This window comes from Strongylocentrotus purpuratus, unplaced genomic scaffold (assembly GCF_000002235.5).
Source record: "Strongylocentrotus purpuratus isolate Spur 01 unplaced genomic scaffold, Spur_5.0 spur5_scaffold_4, whole genome shotgun sequence".
NCBI classification, from domain to species: domain Eukaryota; kingdom Metazoa; phylum Echinodermata; class Echinoidea; order Camarodonta; family Strongylocentrotidae; genus Strongylocentrotus; species Strongylocentrotus purpuratus.
In genome coordinates this window covers 1,277,274-1,300,188 of record NW_022145610.1, presented here as the reverse complement: position 1 = coordinate 1,300,188, position 22,915 = coordinate 1,277,274, and the positions used below count along the sequence as shown (strand labels likewise).

Here is a 22,915-nt window from a genome sequence, read left to right as displayed (position 1 = left end):
CATGTTTGTTCTGAAGCACTAATGGTTCACATCAACCATGATTTCTAAAAGAAATGATTCCCACAGAGAGCTTACATTTTCTCAACTTTATTAGAGGTCTACATAATTACTGCAGCCTAGAACTCATGGAAGACAACTACAAACAAAAGTGAATGAAGTTACAATGTATCATTACAGAGTAGTTTGCCAACATCCAGATGTCATTTTAAATATGTACATCCCAAATGCTTGAATTGTGGACCATGATTCTTCATGTGCTCACAATAAGCTTCTGATATAAATAAACAAACTATCTGTCAAACTTATTTCTGATCTTAACTAAATTTTCAACTCACCTTGGCAGGCGACCTTACTTTCGGAGGTCCTGGAAGAGAGTTCTGCTTTACTGGTTCCACTGGAGTTGATATAGGAGGCGGGGATGAAACCAGCGGTGAGGTTGACATGGCTGCAGCCGTGGCCTGTGTACTCGCTGCTCCTGGGGGTAGCACAGGAAGTTCTGTTGATGGTTGTGTTGCTGTAGGTGACTTCATGGCAAGGGGAGCAACATACGCATTCTTCGCTGGCGGACCTGGGAGCTGTGTCGTCGCTGCATTGGGTACCGATGGTTGAGGTGAGGCATTTTGAATACCTAACCCTGATGAAAAAACCAGAAGCGAACATGACAATTAATACTTGCTTTAATCATTAGCAACTTGCATAGGCTGACTGGTAGCCATTAGGATACAAAGCAAATCCATCATTCTAAAATGTTGAAGTTTCTAGTGGGATTAAACTTTCCTGTGAGTTGTAAGCAAGGGAGTTTGGTTAGAGTTCTTTCTTAACTATTTGAAGAATGTCTTATTAATGAATAAAAGATCTAAACATTTGGGTTTAAATCAATATTAGTATTAAATATATAAATTTACTTTATTTAAAATGCAAAGAAATATAAATAGAATGATTACAGCCTACTATGTACAGTAATGCCAGGGGTCAGAATATAACACTGTGATCATATACTAAGAAATGGAAACTTTGCATAATTTTTTTTACTTGAAATTCCTTTATAAATAAATGCCCCAAGTCAATAATACAAATATAAACGGTGCTGTCCCTTAGTCTATGAAGAAGTCATAAAATATTGCAGAGGTATATTTTCATTTTCAGATGTATTTTGAGTGAAGTGCATTATTATTTCTTAGAAATGCAAGGAGTTTATTCTGTAGGCATGGGGCAATGTATCAAAAGGATTGGAGGCCAGCCTGTTTTGGGGATTTGGGAATGAGGAGCTGATGCAGATGATAGATCTAGTAAATATGATTTTCTCTGTTGCTGAAACAGCGAAAAGATGTCCAACGGAAATGTGGTCGACAGAGAATTAAAATTAGCAAAAGACACAGAAAAAACCCGACACATGATTGAATGCAATAGTGCCCATCCATCTCAATATTTAACTGCTACTATGATGACGAAAAGTGTAAGACGCATCAAAATGTTTTTAGTGCTGGTTTACCACGTCATATCTGTACAAGCCTGTAATTGATTATTATGCTTACATATCAATTTTTCTTATCTGAAATAATTTTGAGGGGGATAAGGTTAACTGTAAACACAAACTGCCTACCCCAACAAACACATAGTATACTGAACTGTAATGTCTCAATGGCATGAATCAACTCATTCCACTCATTTCAGGAAGGCTGGGATTAAACCACGGAGTAGCGATTTCTATGACCTCAACTGATTTAAGCGTGCTGTCATGGTCTAAACCAAAGTTCAAACTCAGCCTCTTGCCCGTCAAGGTATAAAAGACAATTAGAGACAATGAATGAACAAGCAGACATAAGGACTTACTTGAGTTTGCACTTATCCCCCTTCCTGGTACTCTGCCTTTTCTTCCTTTCCTGCCTGGCCCTGATATGTCGTCTCCCATCCCTGGCTTCACTGGGGGAGCCAGCTCAATTTCCTCCTGTGGCATTTGTGCAACCTTTGTCAGGAAGAGCTTCTCCAGGGCTTGTGCCATAAGAACAACATCCTGGAAGATAAGAAGGCAATGGAACTTTGTTAGATAATAAGCTCAATGTTATGTTTATTACACTGGAATATCGATGACTCTGACTAAGGCTGCGACGAGTAGTCGAATACTCGAGTACTCGAACTATTAACAACTACTCAAGTTCGATTTCTCATACTCGAATACTCAGCCGCCATTTTTTTCCTGACATGATAAATTAGAATAGGCAAGTTCTCTTTTTCTTCATTTGTCTTGTGATGAAATGTGAAATGTGAGATCTTTTTCAAAGATACATTACATCTTTGTCTAATATGCACAATGGCAAATGCAGGATGATGAGTATAACCATCTATACCAAATCTTACCTTTAATCACTACTCAAAATCTAGACTATGATCATATAATTCTACTAAAATCAATACAGTTATCTCTGCATAAGCTGAATCTGTAGGGACTCCCTAAAATAGTTTGAATTGTGCAAAATTCGACTTAGAAAGTGTAAACAACACATTTTTTATAGTTTGGTCCAAAAAAATAGTTGACTTGGGGAAAATTTTGAGTTATGCAGAGATAACTGTCATTAGCAAGAAGTTAAAATGAGATACATAAAGTTATGCTTACCTCTCCAGGTTTATTATATACATAGCAATTTGTAAACATGAGGTTGAAATCTGAGATGCATTCTTTTGCACTGTGATAGTAGATACTCTCCAATCGCTTCTTGATTGTACCAAGGTCCATTGGAGTCTTGATGATTTTGAAGTAATCCTTTCAAAGAAAACACATGAATAGAAACATAAGATTTGAAGATATCAGCTTTAAAAGAATTTTGGGCACAGCTTACAATGTCGCAATGAAGTAATGGCCATGCTAAATACAAAATACATTTAGCAGAATTCAATAATTTATAATAGTCAAATATAGAAATATAAACTAAATTAAATTTACACAAAATTATTACTACTAAAAAGAAATGTGCAAACTATCACAAACCACACAGATACTTCTGAGGGGCCTGGCTTTACTGCATAACACAAAATACCTACCACAACAAACACATAGTATACTAAAAATGTCTCCATGGCATGAATCAACTCATTCCACTCATTTCAGGAAGGCTGGGATTAAACCACGGAGTAGCGATTTCTATGACCTCAACTGATTTAAGCGTGCTGTCATGGTCTGAACCAAAGTTCAAACTCGGCCTCTTGCCCGTCAAGGTATAAAGAACAATCAGAGACAATGAATGAACAAGCAGATATAACCACTTTCTTGAGTCTGCACTTATCCCCCTTCCCGAGCTGTTTTCTTACATATGAAATACTTTCCCTGCATTTAAATGAATTGCAGAAGATGAGGAAAAATCCCATCTAAAATCAGATTTAATATCGGATGATGTTTAATGAAATTGTGATTTATTCTGCTACCTATACTATACACTTAACATTAAAGAAAACAAGCTTGTTTTCTGTGTAGTTTGTTGATAGTATCGTATTTTTAAAAAAAATTTAAACACGTGGGCACCCAAAATATAGGTCCAGACCCCTGATTTTAATGCTTTTTTTTTTTTACATCGCACTCATGCATACTGACTGAAAAGTCTTATTTGGTCCATCTCCCAAAAAAGGTTACTGTGAACCCTGAGGAAAGAGAAAACAAATCTCAGATCATGATACTCACCGGTAGAGCAAGCTTGGTTGGGTCGACAGGATGATGAAATGGCCAGGCAAATTGATGTTTCCATAGTGCCTTCATCACCACTTTTTGAAGATATTGCAATTGGTTTGTCTGCCTCCCAGGCTGCCTACTTTGAGTTTGACCTGTAGCTGAGGCCATGTCGTTCTGAAAAATGAAATGAGAATAAATATCAAACTTAAAGATAAAGTTGAGTTCTGGTCATGCGATTGCATTGTGAAAGAAACGTTGTCCTGTTAGTAAGATTTTGTTTTTTTGTCGGACATTTGAAATACTTTGAACTACAGAGTCCCTGTAAACATTTACATAGCTTTATTATTATATTGTGTATACATTATCTCATCTTAATTACACTGATTTTATGTAATTTATATTATTAGCAAAATTTGTAATGGTGCTTGTTTTCATGACATCATGAAATCAGTGTGCACCATTATATACCTAATCAGCACTCAGTAACTTTTTTGTCTCTCCTAAATCAAACTGTGTCATGAATAATCAGAAGCCAACTTGTATCATGTATACAGCCTAGCTTCCTAACCCTTCCACCTGTAAGCAAAACACCTACAACTGGTAAAAGCCAGAAATACATTAGCTGAGTTCAAATGACACGCATGAGGGTTATCATCATTTTATCTCAAGCTTTCACGACTGGAACTTAAATTCCATGCTCACTGATATCATGAAATCAGTATGCATCATAAACGTTAACAAGCTATCAATAGGAGTACAACTCTGCAGGCTACTCTACTCTACAAGTCTATTTGAGCAAGCAGCCCACTTAAAGTTAAAATGGGAGTTCTGGTCATGCGATTGTATTGTGAAAGAAACGCTTTGGAATCGATCAGAAAACGTTGATCATCTAGCATATAAGTATTGTTATGTACTGCAAGGTTCTGAAAACATCAGAATGATAAGAAAATTGGCCCAGTCTTGGCTAAGTTACAAGCACTGTACACAGAAAGATGTATATAAGACTACATGGACATATGGCATTAAAAAATCTGTCCTGATTTTTATGTTACATGCCACATTTAGAACATTAAGGCATTTTAAGCGCCATGCTTTCCATGGAATTTTTTTTACCTGATGTTCTTTCACACTTGCATAATACAATAACGCTCACAAACTATTTTTCAACTGTTCCCAGAACTTTTAAACCTTTACTTTAAGCTGGGATATTCATTTTAAAAATAAACTATATGTACAAATACAGTAATAACACTAAATTGTGTATATTATTCATGAATAAATAAATGATTTCAATAACCCGTTAGATGCCCTTAGCCAATCTTGCCCTGAAACAACATCCATTTGATCATGTACATCAGACTTGGGTTTATATCAGCAGTTTAGGCCTGAGTCGAAACGGGTCCCCGCCCGGGCCCCGACCGTCGAGCTGAAACCCGGTTTTTGGTTTTCGGGTTTCGGGTTTTTCAAAATTAAATTTCACACTGATATTTTGAAATATAGAACTAAAAATATGCAATTCACAAACTTATATTTCAATATAATCAAATAAATATGCTTTAGAAATAAATGGATATTGTTTCAGTTGACGGTAGATGTTTTTATCGCTCTAAAATTGAGGCTGCAAGAAAGGAATCACGCTTCGTGGTACCGATCGAGTGCGTTCAGAAACGGAAGTGGAAATAGATCTATGACCCACTGAAGACAGAGCGAGAAAGTGCGACACAGAAGACTAAAATGTTGATCAGACTATTGCAATTAAATCGTAATACTAAAGGCATTAAATTATTTGTGAAATTATATCCACAATATAATGGTTTACCCTTGATAGTTTGATGAAGGAAAATAAATTAAAGCTCTTGAAATAACATCGAAGTGCCTTTCGTTCGTTTTAAAAATGCGTGTATAACGGCAATCAGAAGTTACGAGTCAAGCTCGATATGCGTGTTCACATCCCTGCACCGTCATCCGACCTGATCGGAACAATAAGCATTGAACCAATTAAAAAACATCACTTAAGACTTTAAGGGACTCCAATTCAACAAAATTACCGTTAAATAGTTATTTGCTTTGACAAATAATACTATAGATATTCATAATATCTTACAGAAATAATGATATTTCATGAGCTACGTACTCGATATCGAGTTCAGCTAGCCATCATTTTGAAATGAGACGTAGTTGTCATGCTTGCAGCGCAGTAGGCTAGCTATAGACAGAATACGGCAGCTCGCAGAGAGGGAAAAAAAATCACGTAATAGTCACGTGAATATCACGTGATCTCAGGCCCGCGCTTTTTTTCCTCTCTCTGCTGCATACTGCCCTCTACAGTCTACTGCATGACAACTACGTCTCATTTCAAAATTATCGCTAGCTAAACTCGATATCGAGTACGTAGCTCATGAAATATCATTATTTCTGTAAGATAATATGAATACCTATAGTATTATTTGTCAAAGCAAATAACTATTTTACGGTAATTTTGTTGAATTGGAGTCCCTCAAAGTCTTAAGTGATGTTTTTTAATCGGTTTAATGCTTATTGTTCCGATCAGGTCGGATGACGGTGTAGGGATGTAAACATATCAAGCTTGACTCGTAACTTCTGCTTGCCGTTATACACGCATTTTTAGAACAAACGAAAGGCACTTCGATGTTAATTCAAGAGCTTTAATTTATTTTCCTTCCTCAAACTATCAAGGGTAAATCATTATATTGTGGATATAATTTGACAATTAAATTAATGCCTTGAGTATTACGATTTAATTGCAATAGTCTGATCAACAATTTAGTCTTCTGTGTGGCACTTTCTTGCTCTGTCTTCAGTGGGTCATAGATCTATTTCCACTTCCGTTTCTGAACGCACTCGATCGGTACCACAAAGCGTGATTCCTTTCTTGCAGCCTCAATTTTAGAGCGATAGAAACACCTACCGTCAACTGAAACGATATCTATTTATTTTTTAAAGCATCTTAATTTAATTCAATTGATTATTTTATTGTTTTGAAAGCAGTAACTGTCCTATCCGTCGCATTATTAGAACAGCAACTTAGTCTAACTCCCGCCGCTGCATGCACACGATTTTTAGTGTCAGTGCAGTGGTGAAAATTTCGGGTACCCGGTCCCCGCCCGAAATTTTCAAGTCAAACCCGGGTTCGGCAAAACCCGTGATGACTCAGGCCTACAGCAGTTCATTACTATGTTTGCGAATCCCATTGGCTGAATTGGAGGTGTTGATCGCATATGATCATCCTTCCATATTATCAGCCCCCCCCCCCCCCCCCTCTCCTTAGAGCATAGGTCCAAGTTGAAAAAGGCTTAGATGTTTGTAGGAGAGGTGATCCATCTGGAGTGGATTCTCACATTGAGCTGGATGCCCCTTCTATTACCATAGAATTCCTCTCAGATTTTGTTTTGCCTGTCTAACTCAATATAGTGGTCTGCAGCTAAACCTGACAGCATTCAAGGCCAGTAAAATCTCCCCTACCCCCCTTCCAAGTCAATTTCACAATGCTAAAAATAATATACAAAAAACTAACCATTTCTGTTTTCATTAAAGAAAGTTTTGCTTCCTTGCTGTACATTTACAGTCCGTTTACTGAGACCACAGTAACCTGTTGATTGCAGGTGGAAACCTGCGTCACAAAGTCGCCAGTTCTGCACTTTTTCTGTTATCTCTGAAAGAAAAAAATTTAAAATAAAGAAAACAAATAAAATATATTTTCTAGAAATAAACTACGAGTACCAACATACTAAATTCCAAATTTCGTACTTATCAAGCTGACAAAAGTGTAAACATAAGCCCATTTCAAATTCCTTATGTTGAAATCAATTATAATTCAACCACTTTGCGACACAAATTTTTCACAAATTAAGACCACTCTCAAAATTTGCATTTCATGAAATGAGCATGAAAGTTTCAGGTGTTGGTTACATTGCACTTGATTTCAGTAAGTTATTGCATCATTTCATATTATTAGTTGATGGTCATCAAAGAATCATTTAAGTATGAACAGTAGGCCTAATGACACTATGAACATGACTGACAAAGAAAGCGGACAAAATATACAGTTCCTCAGGTAGACAAAGGAACATCCCTTCACTGCTATTATGTACAAATGTGTAGAACAGGTGTCACATGCATATTCACCTTTTTACATAATAGTAGTGAAGGGATGTTCCTTTATCTAATTGAGGAACTGTATATTTTGTCCGCTTTCTTTGTCCGTCATTTTCATAGTGTGAACAGTGCTTGAGATCTAACGTTTGCCCATCACTGTCAGTCTGTCACATGATATTTTAGTAGACTAGTTCGATCATGAGAAACACACTCTCATCGACCGAAAAGGCAGCAGCTGGCAGTATCTTGCATGTGAACTAGTCAATTACATCACAGCTTTGATGTACCAATGCAATGAACATTCCCCAGCTGGCCCAGATCGCCAATCTGAACCTAACTTCCCATGTACAGGCTGCCGTTTCTCAATTCTAGACCTTACAGCCACAGGTGTTAAAATAACTGAATTTGTACAAAATATTTACATTTTCGAAATTCGACTGCATACACATATAAATCCACACAAATCAACCTGTTGTAAACACACACACAGACAAAGTCGTGACAACAGAATTTAAAAAAAAAAAAAAAAAATCATAAAAATCATCCTAAAAACCTTAATTCTGCCACCAAAAATGAAATATCAGAGGGAAAACCTGAAATCCCAAACTTACGCCCAGTGAAATGACAGGGTTGGCAAAAATAAGATTAATGTCCAAAATTATCAGGTTTAGTGCCAAGATTTGTTATCGCAAGCAACGATACTAATGCACGCATCAAAAAATGCAGTGGCATACTCATTATCACATATCACGCAATGGGTACATGTTGGGTGACCTCCAGTTTTCTTTTTTTCTTTCAATGATGTGCCTGATAATGTACAGACTTCTGGACTAATCTGTCAGTGTAGAGATGTTTAACATGTTGCACGAATCTTTGTGCTAAAAAAAAGTCTGGAGTCATTAGACAGGTTTGAACTGTCTGGATATACCAACAGAGGCAGCTACATTCATAAGCAACAGCTTATCGCATATGCATAAAATCTCTTCTCGCACATACAACTGTACCTTTCACAGGCTCGCTCTTGGAAAAACTTGCATCAACCAATAGATAAACATGTCAAGAATCCATACAAAAACTATAAAAAATCTGACAAATTTACTGTTTTAGAATACATTTTTTACACACTAAAGCTGCTAAAATTAGAACAGGTCAAAATTGTCTGGAGAAATGAAGGGCTTTTATAATCAAATGATGCCTAAACGGTCTTGGTATCAACGTATGGGGAGTGATGTAAATCATACAGTGATGTCATTTCTGAACTGCATTGTGGGAAGGATTTTCGGTGAATTGGGCAAAAAGAACTTGGTAATGATCCGTTTAAACAATATCATCAGTAGGGGCGCTGGTCCGAGAACGAGGATATCCTCATAAACGCGGACAAATCGCTTCCTAAAAAAAGGATCGTCCACTTTTTTTCTTCTGGGCTCTGCGGTTGTACGAGTCCGTTTGCGTTTATGGAGACGATCCTCACTCTCGGACCAACGCCCCTATTTATCATACCGATAGCAACCCTCTGCGGCTGCTAGGGTACAATTGGGCAGCTGCAGCACATCTGGCACGCATGCACCGCGCCGCTGAACGAGTCATGACGTCACACAATCAAAACCATGGCATGGCTAAGCAAACCGTAGTGCTACACGACTGATACGTTTATTTATAACAAATCATGTTTCTTTACCCTTTAAATTTAATCCCACTGCATCAGAACTCCTCTAACATGAAAACAAGCAATTTCTTTAATTTTGATTGAAGCGCGCATGTTGGAAATTGGAAACTCAAACGTGGCTTTTTCCAATTCCACTTTACTTTGCATGGCCATGGTACCTACACAAGAACAGCCAAAGCTTTTGGTTTTCTTTACATAATCTAACTTAAATTTAGGTACATGTAGGCCTAGGCCTACAACTTTAAGATAGAACCTAGAAAATGAATTCACAAATTTTCTAATTCTACACACTACACATGCATACCGTTGGCGTTACACATCCCACTCGAGTAACCTACGCGGCATTTCCATTGTGCAAATCACCATTGTCAAATTTTCAAATGTTTTAGACCGATTTTGGCATGATACAGACTCCAGATAAATATAATTTTGAAACCTTATGTACCTCTAGCAATTAGAGTTCATAAGGGAATAAATATTTAGCGTTGATATCGTCGAAATAGGTCAAAACAAGTCGTTTTTCAGTGACATCGTTCGTCCCGAGACCGCGGAAAGCATCTACGCTAGCCTACATACGTACTTCTTATGCATTACAATAACCAAATAGACGTAGATGTACGACCATTAATTATCATTTACTTTCTTTAATTTTACATATATTTAGAGGACAAAAGGCAAAAATATTAGCTTTATACCCTCAAGAAGAAATCTCTACTTGCTGCTGATAGCCCTGCAGCACCGGATGGCTCTTGGTGTCCATTCCACGGTCAAGATTCAAAATCACACCACTGAGCTTTCCGAGCGACAGCAATGGCGGATCAGCAGAAAAATCTTTTATATGCTTGGAAAACCATTGACCCTATTGGTTAACACTGGTCACATGACTTTTTCCTCCCGCTTTCCTATTGCTAAAATGCCGTCGCTTGGGTCGCAGATTTTTAGTTATTTTATCATTTCAGGAAGGCTCTGTGTTACGTTCTGTTGATTTAATAGAAGAAATGTATCTAGTGATAACAGTCTGAATCGTAAAATGATCTAGTGACAAATTATATTGCCATATTTTAGCAAGCTTTGGGGAAGACGATGCCAGTTCCGTGTGAAGGGTGTAGCACGCTAAATGCTAACAGAATTTGAGTTATGAATACCAGTGGAACCTGATTGGTCAGTTGGTCTTTCTTGTTAATCTCGTAATTTTGGACATGGAGAATGAAGATAATCATGATATTTTGACATTTTTTTTACTTTTATTTTGGTTTCAATATTATAATCTACTGCACGTCAACTGCCATAAGGCTAAATCGGTCGGTTTTTATATAGTCGATATAATAATACGGCAAAGGAAAACAAAAATACCAATTTGACAACTCGTCCATCTCATAATCGTCAATTTGATATCGACCCTCATACCATGTAGAAGGTCCATGGTATTACGAACCCGACCACCGAGCTGTAATTTATATTTAAAATAAAATTGTTGTCTTCATAGATTTTTCTAAACTTATCAAATACGAGGAAAATACGAGGAACGAGGAAAGTCAAAGAATCCCCATCTCTTTTGTTCAGTTGCATCTTCCTGAGTTACTAAAATTTCGATCACTCCAAGAATTCTCTAATAAGTGCCCCCCCCCCCCCCCAGATTTACACCTTGTTGGCGTGAAAATCGGAACTGATCCTACCCATCTTCTTTCTCTTTTCTTTCACTTTCTTTCCTCTTTCCTTTCACTTTCTTTCCTCTTTCCTTTTCCCTCCCTTCTCTCTATTTTGAGTTTACTGGGGAGGAGGTGGCCTAATTACGCCCCCCCCCCGATCCACAGGTTGTTGGCGGGATTAATCGCAACTGATCTCCCCTTTCTTTTCACCCTTTTCTTTTCTCCCTCTTCTTTGTTCCCTTTTAGCTCTCCTCTTTCCCTTTCCCTTCTCTCTCTCTTTTTTTTGGCGGGGGCGGGGGGGGGGGGGGGGGGGGAGGCAAGGACCTTTTGGCTGCCCCCAATCCACAACTTGTTGGCGGGAAAATTGCAACTTTTTACCTCTTCTTTTCTTTTCTTCTTCCTCTTCTTTCCTTCCCTTCATCTCCTCTTTTCCTTTTTTCTTTCCCATTCCTTCCTTCTCTTAATTTTTGCTGGGGGGGGGGGGGGGTGGGGGAGAGGCAACAGCCTCTTTTTTCTTGTCTTCTTTCTCTTCTTTCTTTTCCTTTCCCTTCTTTTCCTTTTCTCTCTCTCTCTCTCTCTCTCTCTTTTGCGGGGGGGGGGGGGGAGGGCAAGGCCCGCTCGGCCCCCTACTGGATCCGCGCCTGCTATTATTGTGAGGGTAACTTCCACCAAGTTTATTGGTTTACACATTCATGAGAAGCTGACTTGGGCATCACATTGTACTAATATCGGTAGAGTTATGTCTAAAAATACTGCAGGTGTAATTTATAAATTACGTTCTTTTGTGCCACAAGAAATTTTGCTAATATTATACTCAATACTCTGATTTTGCCTTATATCTTAATTATGGAGTGTTGGCATGGTCGGGGGAAGTCACTAAAATGCAACTAAATAAGATACTTTTAATTGTCGCTCAGGAAAGGGTGAATAGAATTTTTTTTTTTTAATGTAAATTCAGATCGCTCATACTAATTTTTTGTTTCATAATAATAAAATATTAAAGGTAATCAATCATGTATGATTTTGAAAATGGTATACTCTCCCAATTGCGGTAGAAGGCCTACAATTATTTAGAAAGCAGTGGCGGATCCAGGGGGGGGGGCCGAAACGGCCGCGGCCCCCCCCCCCTATTGGCGGCGCAAAAAAAAGGAAGAAAAAAAGAGGAAGAAAAGAAGAGAAAAAAAGAAAGGAGAAGAGGAGACAAAAAAGGAGAAGAGAAAAGAAAGGAGAAGAGAAAGGAAAAAAGAAGAGAAAAGAAAATAGAAGAGAAAAGATAAATAAAAAGCCCCCCCCCCCCCCCCCTCCCTCCAACTCCGGGGTCGGAGGACCGAATTTGTGTTCCCTAAATTTCCGATAAAGAGTTACTTTTCACGAAACAAAGTCCGGCCCGCAATACACAAAAATCCGGCCCGTACTGACTTTACACTCCGGAGACAGAGGGGTGCTTTCAAAGAGAGGGCCATGTGCGTACCCTAGATAACACTGAGAGGGTGAGGAGGGGGGGGGGGGTGGGAAAAGAAAAGTCGGTGAGAAAGGGGGAAAGGCAAGGAAATGGCGCTAAGTGACAGTAACGACAAATATGGGAAAACTGTAATCGGGAGATTAGGGGACATTCCAGAAGGCTCACTGGCAAACGTTATTGAATAGAGGGGGGCAGGGCCGGCCGCATAAAATCTCGAGCCGCGGATTCAAAGTTAAACGTTAAGAATAGCCCCTGCGGTCATTACTCTTTAGTGAGAAATTTGAAAAGGGCACAATATTTTGGATGTCTTTTAAATAGAAGTTATATACTCAACAGTCAAATTTTAAATTAACGGTAGGGCCGCTTCACAACTCTTATTTTGCCCTTCATTTGGATTCAGCTCGTATCGACTCGCTTGTGATTGTATTAGAACTCATGTTGGTAGTAATCATGGACAGGGGCAGCGATCCTGGGCCCGATGTGGGGACAAGTCTCCCAGGAAATTTAGAAATATAGTTAGAAATAAATATAGCGGAAAGAACGTACATATCGGGCTTAGGGATTTTTTAGAATGCATAATTTCAGCATTCAACATTGCAAAATCTCGCTTGGTCGCTACGCCCCGGCCCCGGCCCTCGCCCGATAACACAAAATTATGACGCTCCCGGCCGTGATTTATCCATGGTAGGTGTAATAGAGAACGGTACAACGAATCGTCTTCTTTCTCCAATAATTTAATGAAATGTCAAATCTTCCGCGCATCGCTCGGGAGGGGGGCAACTGAATTCAGACAAGGATTGGGAGTCGAGAATGGTAAAACGAATCATCTTTTTTCTCTAATAATTCAATGAAACGTCAAAGCTTCCGCGCTTCGCGCGAGAATGGGGGGGGGGGGGGGAACTCAATTCAGACAAGGATTAAGAGTCGAGAACGGTACAACGAATCATCTTCTTTCTCTAATACTTTAATGAAACGTCAACGTTTCGGCGCTTCGCGCGGGAGGAGGGGGGGGGGCGGGAACTCAATTCAGACAATAATTAAGAGTCGAGAATGATAAAATGATTCGTCTTCCTCCTCTAATAATTTAATAAACCGTCAAAGCTTACGCGCTACGTGCGGCCAAGGGAAAACTTAATTCAGACAAGGATAAAGAGTCGATGACGGTACAACGAATCATCTTCTTTCTCTAATACTTTAATGAAACGTCAACGTTTCCGCGCTTCGCGCGGGAGGAGGGGGGGGGGGTGCGGGAACTCAATTCAGACAATGATTAAGAGTCGAGAATGGTACAAAGAATCGTCTCTTTTCCCTTATAATTTAATGTAACGTCAAAGCTTCCGCGCTTCGCGCGGGAGGGGGGGGGGGAGGGGGCGGGAACTCAATTCAGACAAGGATTAAGAGTCGAGAATGGTACAAAGAATCGTCTCTTTTCCCTTATAATTTAATGTAACGTCAAAGCTTCCGCGCTTTGCGCGGGAGGGGGGGGGAGGGGGCGGGAACTCAATTCAGACAAGGATTAAGAGTCGAGAACGGTACAACGAATCGTCTTCTCTCTCTAATAATTTAATGAAACGTCAAAGCCTCCGCGCTTTGCGCGGGAGGGGGGGGGGGAACTCAATTCAGACAAGGATAAAGAGTCGATGACGGTACAACGAATCATCTTCTTTCTCTAATAATTTAATGAAACGTCAACGTTTCCGCGCTTCGCGTGGGAGGGGGAAACTGAATTCAAAGAAGGATTAAGAGACGAGAATGGTAAAACGATTCGTCTTCTTCCTCTAATTATTTAATGAACCGTCAAAGCTTACGCGCATCACACGGCCAAGGGAAAACTTAACTCAGACAAGGAAGAGTCGAGAATGGTACAAAGAATCGTCCCCTTTTCCTTATAATTAATTAAACGTCAAAGCTTCAGCGCTACGCGCTAGAGGGGGGGGGGGACGGGAACTTAATTCAGACAAGGATTAAGAGTCGAGAATGGTACAAAGAATCGTCTCCTTTCCTTATAATTAATTAAACGTCAAAGCTTCAGCGCTACGCGTGGGAGGGGGGGGGGGGGACGGGAACTTAATTCAGACAAGGATTAAGAGTCGATGACGGTACAACGAATCATCTTCTTTCTCTAATAATTTCATTAAACTATGAAAGGCCAAAGCTTCCGTGCTTCGTGCGGAAGGGGGGGGGGGTGAATTCAGTCAAGTAATAAGAGTCGAGAATGGTGCAACAAATCTTCTTTCTATAATAATTTATGAAAGGGCAAAGCTTCCGCGCTTTGTGCGGGCAGGAGGAAACTGAATACACCCAAGGATTAAGAGTGGAGAATGGTACAACGAATCGTCTTCTTTCTCTAATAATTTAATGAAACGTCTAAGATTCCGCGCTTCGCGCGGGAGGGGGGGGGGGGGAGGGGAACCGAATTCAGACAAGGATTAAGAGTCGAGAATGGAACAACGAATCATCTTTTTCTCTAATAATTTCATTAAACTATAAAATGTCAAAGCTTCCGCGCTTTGCGCGGGAGGGGGAAAACTGAATTCAGAGAAGGATTAAGAGTCGAGAATGGTACAACAAATCGTCTTCTTTCTCTAATAATTAATGAAAGGTCAAAGCTTCCGCGCTTCGCGCGTCATTGGGGGGGGGGGGGGGGGGAGTTAGCGAGCTACCCGCATATGATTTTTTGATATCTTTTCTCGTTTATTTTGGTTATAAATAACACTTTCACAAAATACATATTTTGCTCAAATTGTTGCTCGCTCGCTTCGCTCACTAGCCGAATTGTGAAACCAGAAAGTTACTTGTTCGGATAAGAGGCTATAGCCCCCCCCCCCCCTCCGATGAAAATGTCAAAAATTGTAATGGTATGGTGCTTCAAATATGACCTTGAAAAAAACGGTCGGCGCAATTTTCAAACTTCCGGCCCCCCCCCCCCCCCCCCCCCCCCCCCCCCACCCCCCCCCCCCCCCCCCCCCCCCCCCCCCCCCCCCCCCCCACCCCCCCCCCCCCCCCCCCCCCCCCCCCCCTATTGGAAAATCCCAGATCCGCGCCTGAGAAAGTACAGTCAAATTCACAGGTATTGTACAAGACAGACAACTGCACTTCATAATTATATACCACATGTAAGAACTGCCTTTGCTTCGCTTGTATATTGGTCTCAATTAATTTTGGAATTCAAATTGATGTAACTCGTTCTGTCAGTGTCTCTGTTTTATTAAACGCAAACTGAAATTACATTTTTTTCTTTCCTTTTCTTTTCCCTTTTCTTCTTTTTCTCTTCTTCTTCCCCTTTTCTTCTTTTCTCTTCTTCCGTTTTTCTTTCCTTTTTTTTTCCCCCTTTTTCTCTTCTTTTTTTTTTCTTTTCCCTTTCCCTGTTTTCTTTTTCTTTCCTTTCCTTTCTTTTCTTTCCCCTTTTTTTCTCTTTCCCCTTTTTGTCCTTTCCCCCTTTTTTCTCCTGGAGCCCGTCAGGGGGCGGCGCTCTGCCCCCCTGCCCCCCCCTCCGGTACGCTAGTGATCCAGGGGCATTATCAGACTTTTATTTCGATATATTCCATCGTAGTCTATATGTTTCAATGCGTATCAGGACATTACCCCTGGGCAATCACCCCTCAGAAAATTACCCCCGGAAAACTACCCCCGTAGGACGATTACCCCCGGAGAATTACCCCCCGAGGACAATTACCCTCTAAGGACAATTACCCCGGAAAATTACCCCCCGAGGACAACTACTCCCGAGGACAATTACCCCCGAGGACAACTACCCCCTGAGGACAATTACCCTCAATGGACACTACTGGGTATGGTACGTGGCTCAGTGGTTAGAGCACCCGCCTCATGAAAGGGAGGTCGTGGGTTCGAACCCCGGCCGAGTCATACCAAAGACTTATAACAATAGGACCTTCTGCCTTCTAGCTACTAGCGCTCAGCATATAAGATTGGAGAAGAGTAGTAATATATTATGTTATGCAGGGCCCGCTAGAAGAGCAGTTTCATAACTGAAGTGGCTACCCTGGGTAAATAAAACGTTATTATTATTATTATTATTACCCTCGAGAACAACTATCCCCCTATTGTTGACAATATTTTGACAGCAAGGCAAATAAGGGCAACGAGAGGCCCGAATATCCTCATATTCGTGTATCAAGGTCATGACCCAATATATCACTCTTTATGTACATTCGGCGGCAAGGTGCCCGCATATACATTAAATAGTTTCTGGTGTGTGGATTACAAACTAATTTTTTACCAGTTTGAAAATGTCTCCTCCGGCCTTTTAATTCTTAAATGTGCCCATACGTGTGTGCATAACACTGACGAGAGCCAGGGCAAAATTAATAGTCTGTAAAGACTTTGGGATTTGGGAGAAAATTTTCATTTCTTAAGAGGGTACCGTGACTAACAAAAAGTTAAAATAACGCTGCTCCAGAGAAATGTATTTCTATGCATTTTGAAAAGCGCTGGATAATTACCTAAAACTAACATCCTTCGTGGAAATTAGCAACCGCAGTGGCGTTGCTTAAATTATAATAAAAGGGAAATGTGTATTAATGAGTAAGACAACGTGCATTATTTGAAAGAAAATGGGTTCATGCAGGGGATCTAGCGATCTCTCAATGTGTCAGATCGTCTTTTGCTATTGAATCCTGATTGTCCACGGGGGTAGTTGTCCTCGGGGCGTAATTGTCATCAGGGGGAATTGTTCTCGGGGCGTAATTATCATTGGGGGTAGTTGTCCTCGGGGGGTAATTGTCCTCGGGGGTAATTGTCCTCGGTGGTAATTGTCTTCGGGGGGTAATTGTCCTTGGGGGGTAATTTTCGGGGGGTAGTTGTCCTCGGGGGGTAATTGTCCTTGGGGGGGGGGGGGGTGTGTAGTTGTCCTCGGGAGGTGATTCTCCGGGGGCTAATATTCCAGGGGGTAATTGTCCTTTGGGGGTGGTTTTCCGGGGGGTACTTTTCCGGGGGGTGATTGCTCATGCAGGGGGTAATTGTCCTAGAACCGTTTCAATGCAAGGGATGTTTTTGTTTAAATGCTGAAATAAAAGATATAACAAAATTATAAGTTTAGAGGCGTAGCCAGCAGGCCTGTTTTTTAAGTTACGGGGGTGGGAGAAAGGGTTTACTGGGAACTGTGGGGGGGGGGGGGGGGTGGGGGTAGTATGTGTTAAAGCCCCACTATACTTGTAGCTACTTGCTCCCGTCTATATAGAAAACAATGCCTAATCGGTGACCGTTGGTCCCCAATGGTCCTCTTTTTCTTATGTTAATTGGGAGCAGAGTTGATGAGATAACCACCTGATGACCTTGATGGGTCGTCTAATACCTCCTGGCTAAGCTAGGCTTTAAAGCGCATGACCGTTCTTATTATGGATCAAGGGAGCAAATTATCAGCGGGCTATGGAAATCGCTATGTCATGAATTAATCAATATTATCATTCATTGCATGTATCAAAACTGGTCATTGAAATGCTCGCCTTGTGGATCATTGATAATTAATTAACCAACTACACTTTTCTTTATTCACTTTTTTTTTCTTCATGAAGGGGTCAAAGAGGGCACCATAAATATATGAGGGCACATCCCATCTCAAGCTAGCTCCTTGGATATATCCCTATGTATGGGAGGAAAGAGAAATCATCAACACCGGTAAACATTGTACCTCGGTCCATCACAACAAGATGGTTCCATCAACAGCCCGAATGAAGATTACCTCCAAAGATATTGACCAGCATCAGTGGGCTTGGAGTTGGTTTGGTGGTGGAGCCCCCAGTGGCGGATCCAGGGCCCCTGGATGTGTAAAACACGTTAATTTTACCTCTTTTTTTTAGATGGGCCCCCTCCCCTGGCGCTCAAGGGGGGGGGGGGTTCGATTTTTCAAATTTTCGAGGGCCCCTAAAAAAATTATAAGTGCTCACAACCCCCCCCCCCCCCCCCCCCCCCAATGACCGTTGTATAGGTTGCACACATGTTCACCCTATGGCTTCAAAGTAGGGTGTGAACAAATAGGTCCGTGTCAATAGAAAGGGGTCGAGACACAGCATCAACACACAACTTATATGCTCAGCTGACTACAGAATCTTGAACATGGTCGCTAGATGGCCTGGAAGCCCCAGGGGGTGTTTCACAAAGATCCTAAGTTGAACTTATCTCTAAGTTGGACTTAACAATTATGGAAAGCCGTTAGCATCTTTGAAAATATTTTGTAGAAATTATTTTAAAAGGCATACAATGTTGATTCAAATCATTCATATTGTCTATTATCATGGGAGATTTCATGTTCTTGATGTGGAATAAATGAAAAGTATAAAATACTGAAATTGAAATTGCTTTCGAATATATTTCATTATAAGGCTACAAGTGGCTCTCCATAATATTTAACTCAGAGTTAAGTTTGACTTAGGATCTTTGTGAAACACCCCCCAGGACTGCAGAATACTAGGATCAAGCGTGATCTCCACTGGATTTGAGGAAGGACAGTTCAAGGAATACTCCTAGGTGATTCCGGCTATGGCCAGAAGGCATGGCTACTTACACTCTTTCTCAATCCCCAAAATCAAGCAGAGAGAGCATACAAATTAATTCAATTCAATTCAATAAAGGTATATATTTGAACATGTTTTGCAGTTTAAAGACTGAATTATACATGTTTTAAAAAGATTAAAATAACATTATAATTACAACTGCAATTGTGAATAAAATATATAGAATTAAATACCAAACTACATAAAATACTTTAGATTGATAAAATTTTAGTAATGAATGTCAGTTAACATGCTAAAGCTTATCTGCCTTAGTTTACAGGAGGGATTAAACCGCTCTACAAGGTCACTGGACAGGTGGTTATCTCATCAACTCAGCTCTCAATTAACACAAGAAAAAGAGGATCATGGGGGACCAATGGTCACCGATTAGGCATTGTTTGTTATATAGAGGGCGCAAGTAGCTACCAGTAGTGCAGTGGGCCTTTAAAAGATGTTGTAAAAGTATTAAAAAATTATTACATTCCCGCTATTAATACAAAATATTGCACGATAACATAGTAAGAGGTCAAGGAGAAAGAGTGAGAGAGAGAGAGAGAGAGAGAGCGAGAGATAGAGAGAGAGAGAGATAAGGGGAGAAATACAAATAGGGATAGAGAAAGAGTACAGAATGGTAAACATATAAACATAGGAAAAAAAAGCAGTGATTTGATAGCAACACCATACAAATTTGAAACAGGTCAGAGACTCTGAGTTAACAAGGGATGAAGAAAATATAATAAATTTTGCTTGAAATAAGCATTTCTTTGAGTTTGAGTTTAAACACCTTTTCTTTTCAACTGCCCAAAAGTCAATGTACATAAGTGAGCACTTGTTTTTGGAATGAGATAACAAACACATAATGGCTTTTGATTCGCATTCATTGCTTCAGCCCAAACTTGGTACAACAGGATTTTGACAATACTTTCTGTACTGTCTGCTGCTGCTCAGTCATTCGTGGCAGCAATATTGTGAATATGGTATAATTAGACAAGGTATTAGTTATCCTTTAACCCTAATAAGGCCGGGCTATTTGAAGTCTACTATGGCCGGGGGGGGGGGGGGGGGGGGGGGGGGGGGGGCCATTATGGCCCCCCTAAGATCTCGGCCGATCTCCGCGAAAATTTGCACGCATGTCAAGTGAAGTGTATAGAACAATATGATAATTTCAATTTTTTGAAAAAAATCCCTCATTTGCATATTTATGGTAATTTATGCAAATAACGTCATAAAATCACATTTTTACCCATAAATCCTATATTATTCATATTTAAGCATTCTTTTTCACTACATATATTCATTAGACCATTTGGAACAATAATACGACAAAAAATTTTGGAAGAGCCAGCTTATTCCTTATGTTATCTCTTGTTTTAAAATTTTCTGTTGTATTTCATTGTTTTTTTAACTTATTTATGTTATTGTTTTTTTGTTTTTTTTTCATTTCTTCCTACAATTCAACTATTTTGACTCCCAAAAAAACCACCTAAACTTTAAACAAGACCCAATAACCAATGTTTGATCTATTTTTAGGAAAAATGACATTTCCATATGTTTTGTACACAAATCACAAAAATTTTCGGGCTGACATGCAAAGACAAAAGGTCACGTGACCTTGTAACTATAGGTCCGATTTTTTTAAATTTTTTTTTTAAAGATGCGCAAGACTCTAAAGAACAAAGTCAGCGAGCGGCGAGGCGCCATCCATATGCGTTCTCGAACAATCAGAAAAATCGTGGAGGGGGGGGGGCCATAATGGCCCCCCCCCCCCCCCCCGGCCTTATTAGGGTTAATATGAAATATGATTCAAGGTTACATAGGTTATAACTTTTTTAATTGGAAGCTACCAAAGTTGGATACACTTTTTTTTTATACGCACCGTATACCTGTAAACAGAATTTTCAGTTGAGTTGAGTTGAGGTTTTATTATCCAAACGTTCAAATACATTAATATAACAATAATAAATGCATATTTAACAACGATCTTGAATGGATAAACGCAGGACCAGAAAAAACAATAATAAATGCATATTTAACAACGATCTTGAATGGATAAACGCAGGACCAGAAAATAGCATAGATTGCTAATCATGTCTGGTGCCTTGTAAGTACAGTATCTTAATAAATAAAAATGTATCATTAGATATAGAAGTTGGAAAGGTTAAACTTTATTAGTAAGTGTTGTACAGTCTGTTTCACCCGAAGGCTCATCAGCAACTAAATACATTTTATACAAGGCAATGTTAAATACACCCATGTGCAGTCAGGCAAGAATACAAAAGAGACACAATAATACATATGAATAATTTTTTAATACAGGTATATAATTATTAAAGCTTCATACTATTCTACGAATCTAGGATAATAGATGTGTATTTAAATACGAAGCCAAAACTTGTAAAAATAGGCATTCCTGATAAAATAATATGATAATGTATCATACACTGTCTAAAATATAGAATATATTATCTAATAAAAAGGCAAGAACCTTGGTTCAAAGGTAAACATAGTTATTCTATTAACATTTAGAACAATTTTAATTGCTCTTGCCCATCATGCATCCAAATACCTTATTTTCGGTACATAACAGTTTTGTTATACATTTCTTGTAATGATGTACTCTTGAAATCGCATGAAATTTGTGATAAATCACTGTGATTACTGTTGGAAAATAAAGTACACTGCTCACACACACACAGACAATCAACGCCAGTATGAGCAGAATAGACCCAAAGCGACTTTGTCAATAAACTATCCCAGAGTGCATTTAAAATGGGGTCTGAACTTAACGTATAGGTATTTTTAACATGTTAACAATAGCGAGAATAGGAATGTCAATAAATTATGAACATAAAACACTATACAAATTTTTCAAGAATTTTGTCAAACTTCATATCAATGTTTTGAAGGATTTCCACTTGTAGTCTTGCTAAGTACAAGATTTCATTAGCAGTATCATTTCTCTGATCTGCTTGCAGAGGTGCTTTGACAGTTGAATATTGAGAGGGTGATTGTGATCTTGGAGGAGCTTGAAGGTGTGGGTTTACTGGAGGAGCGGGTTGTAGCTGATGTTTGGAAGCTGTTTTACGAGCAGGTTGAATATCATTAGATCTCTTGAGTGGAATCGCAGCTGTATTTTCATCTTCCTTTTCATGAACATGAATACAAGCTCCCTCAGGAACTTGACTTGTAGATGCCTGGCAGAAGGAACTATCACCCAATGTCGCTCCAACTGCCGTCTCTGTCAGGGCTCTTGTTGCTGCTGATTCACACTGTCAATAAGAATAATTCAATAGAAAAAGTAGCAGTTTAAAGGGAACCAAAATCTTCATACTAAGTTACTTTTATTGTAAAGTTTAAGATATTTGAATGAAATCAGTGAAAATTTGAACAAAATCGGGCAAGGAATAAGGAAGTTAAAACTTTTTTTAAATGACTAGTTACTAGAGGGCGATATTCAATTTGATGACATCATTTGTGGATAACTCTCCATGCCTTTTGTACATCAAATTTCATGTTTTTCCTTCTTTCTTGTGATCGAGATAATCTACTCCCCTGAAAGCAAGGTATAGAATGCAAAATGATATTATACTTCACATGTTATGAAGTCGGATCAAGAACACAAATAAAACGAAAGAATTGTGAAATTTGATGTACAATTAAATTTAAACAAAACTGGACATTCTACTGTACTGCATCATAAGAGAGTGCTTGTTAATCCATTAGCACAAACATACCATATGTCAGACTACACGCTAAGCTCTGCATGTGTCGTAACACTGTATTATCTCTTGATTATTACAACTTGTTTGACAGTTTTTTAAGAGACAAAATTTAAAGTGAACCTATTGA

At 39.4% G+C, this 22,915-nt stretch overlaps 1 protein-coding gene and 1 non-coding gene across 5 annotated transcripts in view; both read right to left on the bottom strand.

Annotated features, from left to right (window-relative positions):
- LOC100892105 (bromodomain-containing protein 3) overlaps positions 1-10,526 on the bottom strand; it is a 44,345-nt gene extending 33,819 nt beyond the window's left edge. Inside the window, exons 1-6 of one of the 4 annotated variants that reach the window (XM_030998125.1) lie at positions 10,139-10,526; positions 7,197-7,334; positions 3,674-3,835; positions 2,615-2,761; positions 1,834-2,014; positions 336-634 (exon numbers count right to left, since the gene is read on the bottom strand). In XM_030998125.1, the coding sequence (XP_030853985.1) occupies positions 336-634; positions 1,834-2,014; positions 2,615-2,761; positions 3,674-3,835; positions 7,197-7,241 (834 nt within the window). In that variant the 5' untranslated portion in view covers positions 7,242-7,334; positions 10,139-10,526. Of the gene's footprint in view, positions 1-335; positions 635-1,833; positions 2,015-2,614; positions 2,762-3,673; positions 3,836-7,196; positions 7,335-9,747; positions 9,865-10,138 lie in introns of those variants that run through there. The other 3 variants (XM_030998124.1, XM_011663687.2, XM_030998123.1) reach the window with 3 other exon arrangements.
- Positions 4,183-4,324, bottom strand: LOC115929404. The gene has a single exon (XR_004066481.1). It is a non-coding gene; the product is annotated as a small nucleolar RNA SNORD10 (small nucleolar RNA).
- Positions 10,527-22,915: the final 12,389 nt, after the last annotated feature.